This window comes from Lipotes vexillifer, unplaced genomic scaffold, assembly GCF_000442215.2.
Source record: "Lipotes vexillifer unplaced genomic scaffold, Lipotes_vexillifer_v1.1 scaffold668, whole genome shotgun sequence".
NCBI classification, from domain to species: Eukaryota; Metazoa; Chordata; class Mammalia; order Artiodactyla; family Lipotidae; genus Lipotes; species Lipotes vexillifer.
The window spans coordinates 3392062-3401810 of NW_006785319.1; the positions used below are offsets into that span (position 1 = coordinate 3392062).

Consider the following 9749-nt stretch of genomic DNA (forward strand, 5'->3'; position numbering starts at 1 on the left):
TGTTTAATAGGTCCGCGGCTGTGGACCCTCGTGTAGGCATTAGGAAAGGCTGCCACGGCAGTGATGGCTGCAACAATGATGACCTCGAGAACAGGATACTTTCCAAACTTGGTGGATTTGCGTCGGCGGCACCAGGCAATATTTGCCCTAATGAAAAAGGCTCCCCATAGCCCTCCAAATACCCCGAGGAGAATAAAAGGAAACAGTTCAAAAAGGTACCATGGTGTATGATACTCCACATAAAAAAGGACCAGACGGCTATTACCAAATGGATTGATGGATCTCAAAACAAATGCAGCCACTAAAGCGGCAAAAAATGATCTCCATAAAGTTTTTAGAGGAAAATAATAGCTAACCTAAAAAAAAAAGGAAAAGAAAAATTAATGCTATAATTTTATAAGATAGTTCTGATATGTTACAACTTGAACGGTAAATATCAACACTCTAAATTTTGCTGCAGCTAGAATTTACATATAAGGGATTTTACCGTGGTAAGAAAAATACCACTATTTAGTAACTTTGGCTATCACATCATTACTAATTCACAGTATCAACTGATTATAAATGTCTAATAATTATTTAAAATACCTAGCATTGTGTTATTTTTAAAATGAGCTTCATGCCAATTCAATCATGGTAGTTAAGAATAAATGTACCACCACCAACTCCTGTTAGTTCATAAAGAAGTATTTAATTTCCCTCTTAGATACTGAAGCAAAAAAGAAGAACATAAACAACTGGGGGAGAAAAGTAAATTTTAAACATTTCTAAGTCACATTTTTGTGTAAATGTGTAAAAACTCTTAAGCACCAGTGAGAACACAAAAACAAAATATTCCACTGAAGCAACTAGAATTATTTCCTTAAACATCAATAAATGCCACAGAAATAATCACACAAGAAAAACTTAAAAAGATGACTTAGAGACTGATTAAAAATCTTTAAATAAAAACAAGGCTATAATTTAGCCAATAAGGATTGTTTCCAATATTTTCTATTTGTGCTTACCCTTAATTATGTTCAACAAACTTAAATTTTAAATAATCACTAACATTTTATACATGAATAATATTTTTTAAAGACTTTTCTCACTAAAGAACATATATATTACTTTTCATGACTTTTTAATGTAAGAAAGAGTGAAAAATAACTATGAAAATAAATTTGAAAACTTAAAAGCAAAGTCTGTATCTATTATACTAGTTATAAAACTGAAAAGTGTGCCAAAATACATGTGTAATGGTAATTATACATAATTTTAATTGCTGGTGGTTGTTTTAACCTACCTCTTCCAGGCTGAAAAGAACTCCTCCGATTGGTGCACCAAAAGCTACAGAAACACCTGCAGCTGAGGCAGCTGACAGCACCTACAAAGAGGATGCGGGTTATTTCACATGTTCTTAGAAACTCAAACATACCAAACACAAATTCCTCATGTTACTCACATTTCCGAAATGCCCTTCTGAACTGAACTCACATGTCTCCCTCTCTCCAAGCAAAGACAAACATTTCTTCTAACAAGATTTTCTTCTCTTCTGCTTTAATTGAAAGGTCACTCCTATATTCAATATCCAGTCAAAACACATTTGTGCGAGATACACCAATGTAATAAGCAGGAGGTAAAGGAAAGGCAATGAACACAGACAACCTTCGAGATGTGTGCTTGAGGACACGAGTGGAGAGACCAGTGGAGAGAGCTGTTTGTTTGTTTTTAAACAGGATATTATCTCTTCAGATTTTGGAGCTCACTGCTGCATCATTAATAATTACTCTAGCCCACATCCTAGTGAAATGTCCAGGGAACTTAAAACCTATTGAGCTCCCTACAGGTTCAGTTCCCTAAGCCTCTGAAGAGACCGCTACTGCCCCCATGGGAGCCTCAGGTGAGGGTACAATCCATGGCCACCCGAGGGCGCACGCCCAGCACAGGTCCCAGCAAGGAAGAAACAGCACTCACGGTCCTCCCTCCAGTCCCCAGGCGGCCACTGAACGCTGCCCACCTCCCACCAGGGCGAAGCCAAACACACATATCAAGTCACTGGGCATCTACTGGTAATCAAGTACTCTTCTAAGTCTTTATTCCTTTTACTACTTTACTCCAGTAAATATCTGAGGCTACCAAAGCATTTCCTCAAATGGTGAATTCTGACATCTCTGAAAGAGAAATTTGAAATAATAAAAATTAAATTGTAAGTGTTAAGAGCACAAACTCCACAGTCAGGCTCCACAGTCAGTAGTTGGTAAGTTAAAAATGAACAAATACTTGTTTTAATTAAATTGTACCCGGCTTTAGAAGGCAGACTGCTTATTTGGGGGAGGAGGGAGAGCAAATCGAACTTACTATTTTGTTTTTTTTTCCACCAACAGGATTGCAGACAACAGACTTAACTGAATTCTCTGATTCCACGTTTAATATAATAGAATTTTACAACCAAGCTAGCACCCACATACTTAAAAGTCACAGATGTTTTCGTCTGTTTCATAAATATCTAAGAATCACTTAATTTAAACACGTCAAGGAAGTGGTCAAGGGATGAAGGCCAAAATACGAAGCCTAAATGCTTTCAACTAACGTGTGAACTCTAGTCATTTACGCGCCAAGGTGTCAGAATCAAGTTAATGTCATAAACATGACTAATCTTCACAGTGTGCACATTAAAATCTGGGTGAATTTAATTTCTATAATATTTTCTAATAAATTAATTTTTGTACTTATAATGAATAAATAAAAATTAAAATCTTACCCCACAAATGTCAAGGTACAATAGCAAGTAAAGGAACTGCACTGGGTAGACAAATGCAGTTGAGACTGGGGAAACAGGAAGGGACTGGGCTCCCAAAGTCTAGAGCTAATAAGAAGGTCCCAGGAGCCCACTTTTCTTCTAGAAAATATCCACAGCAACCTAGAAACATCAGGGGAACTCTATGATATATCAAGTTTAAAGGTCTCCTAGAAGATCTCAGGCAAGAGGAAGTCCTGTATCCCCTTAACGGGAATCTCTGATGTAACCTCAGGAGGTTAAAGACCCTTCGAGCTTCCCTAAGGTGCCAGAGAGCTCTCTAAGATGACACGCCTCCCCCACTGGGCATCAGACACCTCCTCCAGAGGAAAACAGCTGGTGAGATGGCCCACCCCAGGAGAAACACTGATCCGGAGAAACAGGAGTAAAACAATGTTACATTTGGGAAACACTCCAGAGCAGGAGAGGTGTCAGCAAAACAAAAACAAATGCAAATCTTTGTGAAATTCAGCTGAAACCAACGACACCAGGCCATCTAAACCTCCCTGAAATACAGGAGTAAGGCACTGGGGATGGACTCCAGACAGATACTGGAGATCATTCAGAACACATTAGAATTGTAATCTGAATACAGAATGTATCCAATGTGATCCTTACACTAGGAGATTCTTCCCTGATTAAGTCTATGTAACAGATGTTCGTCTGTCAAATAAACAACAGAAGACACTTACCTCTCTTTTCTTAGCTTCATTTGTGCTGTACTTCGGAAAGAGGTAGGAAAAGATATTCCCACAGCAACAGGCAACGTGTACCAAGGGCCCTTCTTTTCCTAAACTCAAACCTGATGCCACAGCCAGTACTAATGTGATGGTTTTAATCATTAAAGTCCATTTTCCCAAGTAGCCTCTGATGATGAATCCACTCAAAATAGTTTTAATCTACAAGGGAAAGATCAAGGCAGCTTCATTTCCTTTAAGAAACATGAGACCTTAACTAATAGATTACTCTCTTGTTTTACCCTGCAAATTTTGGTGGACAGTGGAAAGATTCACAACTCATCTCCTGAGAGCTTGAACTATTATGCTCTACATAACAAATCTGTAACGTATTCTAATTCTCCTTCCCAGCAAGGACAGAAGGCAACCCTATCTCATGAACAAAACTAAAATACCAGGCCATGTTAAGGGGCTACAGACGTCAGTGCAAGGGGTATAATTACATAACCAGCAAATGGTAAAGTGGGATATTTCTGTTACAGACATATAATACAGTTAGATACATTTCAGACATTCTGTGTCAGAAATAAAGATATTTTGCCTTTAAAGATATTGTGCCTTCTCAGAGTACTGTAATAATGTGTAATATTTTCCTATGTATTAAGAAGGATGAGTGACAACTGCTACATACTACACAGCATTGCTCCTTATTAAAGACATTCTTAATTAATACAGCTTTAAAATCACTAAAATTGTTTTTAAAAACAATGCACTAGAAAAAGCTAGCAGCTTATTTAGGACAGAAAAATAAAAAGGGAAAAGAAAAGAAATAAGTTCACATCATGTTCAATCTTAAGTATATTCTTCTTTAAGTCATTGTTGATAAAAAATAAAACCCAAAAGTTTGTACTATGGACCCACTATGATCAAGTATTTATTTTAAAGTACAAAAGGGTTATAAATGTTATCTGCCAAATTCAAGGATTATTAACTTATCTAATTAAAAGATAGTTATAAAAAGAAAATGAACGTAATCAAATCCAGTTCATATGAGCAAAACATCAACTAAGTCACCAAAGAACTTGAGGCTGCAAGATATTTTCCAGGTTCTTGGTGTTTAGCTCAGTGCTGATATTCGTTTAGTCATGTGTGAAATTAGCGGTGAGGAAAAAAAATCAACCTCCACAACCAACAATGAAATGAGTATGGGGAAGAATTTCTTTCAACAATGTCTACTATCAGCTGGCATTAAAAAATTTTTCTTTTTCATATTACAGACAAACCACTTCCTCAGAAAAACCACTACTTTTCCCCCCTACAAGCCAACAGATGAGTATCACAACTGCAAAATGTTGATGACACTAAACACTGCATGGCTTACCTCTGGAATCCCAGAGCCACAGGCATACGGAGCAAACACCTTCACCAGGGAAACGGCAAGAAAGGCGAAACTCAAGGCCCAGAAGATGTACATTATGTAGTTCATGATGTACGAACCAGGACCCTAAGAAACAAATAGTTCAACAGCATGAACTTAATTTACAGGCACCACTAATTCAAGTGCTTACCACCTAAGCAGCTTGGGTAAAACTTGTAGAAGGCTCCTGGTTTACTGCCACAATAATAAAAGCTTTACATGAACGAAATATTTAAGTAGAGTCTAAAAACATATTTGTATACGTACCAAGGAGACCATCTATTTAATATTTTTCCTAGCTTCTTCCTGATCCTCAAAGTCTTGTTGCCAAGAATCTCGGCTGCACTTCAATCTCCGCCAACCCACAAACCACTTTTTGGAAACAGTTGGTGAAGACAAAACTACCTTCACACTCAGATTTCATTTTGCTGCGATTCTCCTGAAGATTAAGTGAGAAACAGCATACTGCCCATCTCACCAGCAGATATATTCTTTTTAGTGCTAAAATTCAGCTATAACAAAATTTAAAAAACGTATCCATAACTTACCATGTAACCATGTATATATATATATAATATAATATTCTAACTTCTAAAATATTCTTTATAGAACATCAACAATAGTAAAATACTCATTTAAAAACTGTCATGCCACAAAGAAAAATCTAGGCATTTCTGCAAGATATCTCCAGTTAGAAGGCTTATTTTCACTAAAATTTTTGATAATTCATACTTCCCAAACCATTGTGATGTATTATGCTACTAGGCACTTTGTGGTTACACAGCTCCTTCTTTTCTACAATAAGAAATACATTTTATGTCATAACCCAGCAGATTTGTATGTGGCTATGCAGTTAATAGAAGAGCCTCTTGAAACAGTACCTACGTTTTACTCACGGCAACGTATTCTCATATTTTCCATTCTATCCTATTACATTTCTTTCTTTATTTTCTTTTCATGCAGCTGCAGTCATCTAACATGTGATTAATTCTATAATTGAATGAACTGGAGACTCATTTCATGGTATCAATTATTAATTCACTTTGAGACAAAGCAAGGCTCACCTCCGCTTGCCCTATGATTAATTCCGCCCAGGTTTTCCACTGTGGACATTTATCCCTCTCCTCAAATGTGGTTTCATTAGACCCCCAGCAACACTGTTCGTGGTTGTACCACAGTGCGCTAAGGCAGATGCCCTCCTTGAGGTCAGTCATCCAGTCAGCGGCAATGTCTATTAAACCAGCCAATGCCCCTGGAAAAAATGTTGGAGGTGGTGAAAACAGGCAGTCCATTTCTGGGGAGCCCAGAACTATCAGGTTAAAAGGGTCAAGGAAAGCTGGGGACTCCCTACAAATAAAGGGTCATAAAGGGAATACTACACAAATTTAAGATTTCAAATCGTATTAGAAATAAGTTTCTATTACTTTTTAAAAAGTGTAAATAGCTATTCTTTAAAATAAAACTGTTATTCTTTGCTTGAAATTAAAACTACTTACATCATTAAAATTCACTGTGATTTTTAAAATGTGTCGGAATCTTCCAAAGACAACCACCTGGCGGGAGGGGCTCATCTCAGGTTGTGAAGTCATAGTTTTTACTAGGGTCTTTTAATCTGAAACCTAATCCGTAGATTTACAAAGGATCTCAAACTCATTAAAATGGAATAGCCGTTAGAATTAGTGAAACTCATGGCATTAATGAATTACTGTGACAGACTATCAGGTTTGTTTCTTTTTTTCTCTCAACAGAAAATCAAATATACCAAGATCATCTTACTGACAGAGTACAGAGAATACACAAATTTATGGTCAAAATCTAGGTCCTTCTCATATAAAAAGATCAATGGGTCACATAAACAGTGGCCAGCCAATAAGGGGTATCAGATTGCCTCTACTCTCTACACAAATTTTTTAACTTTCCCTCGTGTTCTTCGGGACAGAATCTTCCACAGTGGAAGCTGAAAGTCAGTAAAACAGCCCTTCGTGTTTGTTTTCACATCTTCAACTGCTATTAAAGTCTCACCCACAGGGCCTCTGGGCGGGTGCAGCCCACACGGAGCTTAAGTGTGGGCTCTGACCGTGGCCTGCCGACTCTCTAGGTACATGACCTCGGTCAAGTCGCTTAAGCTCTCTGTGCTTAGTCCCCTCGGCTGTTAAGACTCAGACCATAGGACTGCCATGAGGTTTACACACACGTAGCGCTTTTGGAACAGTGTATGACACACAGGAAGCACTCAATAAATAGTAGCTATTTACTGTGATGTAAACATTAAAATATACTTCACTGATCATCTGGTCCAAACCATGTGTTTTACAGATAAAGAAACAGAGCGAGAAAGGTCAGCCCAATTGGATAGGCACGTACGCTGACAGAGCCAAGACTAGAACTCTGCGCCTCCTGCCTCCTAGTCTTATATTTAAGAAGATTTTTTTGAAGGAAAGCAACAAATGCTTCTGAAAATCGCAAAGTACCTGAAAAAAAATTGCAAGAAGGAGGGGAGAACTATTTATTATCCTGTTAACCAAAAAAGGGTTACATTAAAAATTTCTTTACCTGATGCCAATCCTGTTAGTGTTACTACTAGCCATCCTGACCACGCATCATACAAACTTTTTGTCATTTCCCATGCTGATTCTTTCTTCTTGCTGTTGATCTGAAATTAGAAATGTTTATGCTTCATTTTTCAAACTATGAACAGAAGCCAGAGTTTTAGAATCTAACAATTTTCTCAGTTACTATACATGGAACAGTACTTTCTAGACTAAATAATGGGATAAGTGAGTTTGGGGCAGAATCACGAGGTCAGACACCTGTGACCCAGATGACAAGCATTTACCCAGAAATCTGTATTTTTAACAAGAACCACAGGATGAGAGCAAAGGGGTCCACAAACCACATAAAGTCTGACACAGACTGTTTTAAACTGAATCAATCTTAGCTGGTATACATCTTTTATATTAACAGAAATAAGACATTATAGCTTGAAATGTCTGTCATTCCCTGCTCATTCTCTGCTTCTAGCAGTTAAGTGGAACATAATAGTCTTTAAAAGGTAAGGTCAGTGAATAACTGTACTATGCCCATAAATGTAGTACAAAGCAGTCATGTGAATAAAGGGGCTGCCAAAATGTGTAGGCCTGTAATACGCGGGAATGGAGCGCTCCAATCCCAGGTGAAGGGTCCCATCACTGGGTAAGGCAGAGACGTCCTCTACAAATACAGAGCAGGAGGTAAGATTCGCAGGACGGCAACAGACCTGATTTCCAGATCTCATTCTAAGACACAAGAGGGCAAGTCTCTCCTCTCTTCCTAAGAAACGATCCCTAACTTGCCCAAACCTCTTCTGTCCTACTACCACGGCTGCTTTACAAAGCCACATTCTCGGGTCAGGACTTCAGTGCTCCTTCATCCCACGGGAGGGCTACAGCCGGAATTCAATGATCTGGCCTATTTCAAACATTTCCTCTATTTCAAGCCACAAGGCTCCATTCAAAAGACTCAGTAAGTTCTAAATTGAATGCGGCAATTTTATTCCTTCTATATTATAAGCAACCAATCACAGATATTAACCATTCTTTAGAATCAAAGGTAGATCATTCCTTTCAAAAACAATAAACCTCATGTTGCTTCTTCCTCTAAGTAAGAATAACTGTAATGTTTAATGAGATATAACATTAAGTAAAAATTTGAAAATCATCTAAACGTTCATCAATATAGTACTGGTTAAATAAATTGCAGTACATCTATGTCATGAAAAACTCTGTAGCCATTAAAAAAGAATGAGATAAATGCAGTATCATTTGGAGGAGAAAAGCAAGGTATAAGTGTGTATAGGATGCTACCATTTATCTAAGAAAAATAAATAAATACATATGCTTGTATTTTAAAAAATAAAGCGACAAAACATAACACTGAAAGTGTGAATCATTACCTGTAAGAGGAGGAAGGCAATAAGTTGGGAGGTGCAGGGACTATAAAAGAAAGTAATTTGTATGTGTAACCCTAGTGGGTTAAACACTAAGGACAAAAAGTATCGTAAAAAAAAGAAAACACTAAAACTCTTCAGTAAGCATACTGCTGCCGAGAGTGTTGGTAGCATTATTCTGAAATAACACATCTGCTGTGTGTGTGCTGTGAGGAGAATCAATGCATGTGACGCTGATTCTGGGCTTGGCTGAAAGGAGATACAGGTTTAAGGACTAGAAGTCAAATGAAAGCCCTACAGCATTTAACTTAAATTAGAAGGTTCCTCTAAAATTAAGAGGCTAGAAACAATGGCTAGCCTGCAAGCAGTAAGAGCCTCCAGCGCTCAGGCTGCCTGTGTACCATTTTCCTTCAAAGGAACCAGAGCTCCTTGGAGAGGTCCAGGTTAGGTGCAGGAAACGTGTAACATGAGCCAGGATTATCTTGTCTTCCCAGAATACATCAAAGTCTACTAAGCACAGGCCAAAGGACTCAGACACCAACCTAAATAAGCTGGCACTGGTCAGAAATGGAATAACACGGGCATCAATAAGAATAATAATTGTGATGATTAAAACACATCAAATATGTTTAGACCCATGAAGATACAGAAACAGCAACCAAACAAGCAAACCAAAACCTCACTGGTCAACTCTGAGGATGCCAGGGAGCCATGAGGTGTCAAACCTCCTCCCTTCTCTGTACAACCCGAACCTGAGGGAATCCAGGTAACTGGTGTGGGAAGGTTCTCTTTATAGAAAAAGTCAAGCTAATAAATAAAAACGGAATGAGAATTAGATTGCTACCATCCTGCGAAATACTGACATAAATATTTGAAATGATATAATGTTGAATTTGCTTCGAAATAAGCTGGGGGGGGGGAGCGGCTTCCCTGGTGGCACCGGGGGTGAGA

General features: G+C 38.1%; 1 protein-coding gene across 4 annotated transcripts in view; it reads right to left on the reverse strand.

Annotated features, from left to right (window-relative positions):
- CLCN3 (Cl-/H+ antiporter 3) overlaps positions 1 to 9749 on the reverse strand; it is a 68792-nt gene that overhangs the window by 16941 nt on the left and 42102 nt on the right. For 3 of the 4 annotated variants that reach the window (XM_007457371.1, XM_007457372.1, XM_007457374.1), the window contains exons 3-8: positions 7427 to 7526; positions 5938 to 6125; positions 4838 to 4960; positions 3472 to 3678; positions 1286 to 1366; positions 39 to 356 (exon numbers count right to left, since the gene is read on the reverse strand). In XM_007457371.1, the coding sequence (XP_007457433.1) occupies positions 39 to 356; positions 1286 to 1366; positions 3472 to 3678; positions 4838 to 4960; positions 5938 to 6125; positions 7427 to 7526 (1017 nt within the window). The remainder of the gene's footprint in view (positions 1 to 38; positions 357 to 1285; positions 1367 to 3471; positions 3679 to 4837; positions 4961 to 5937; positions 6126 to 7426; positions 7527 to 9749) is intronic. The other variant, XM_007457373.1, reaches the window with a different exon arrangement.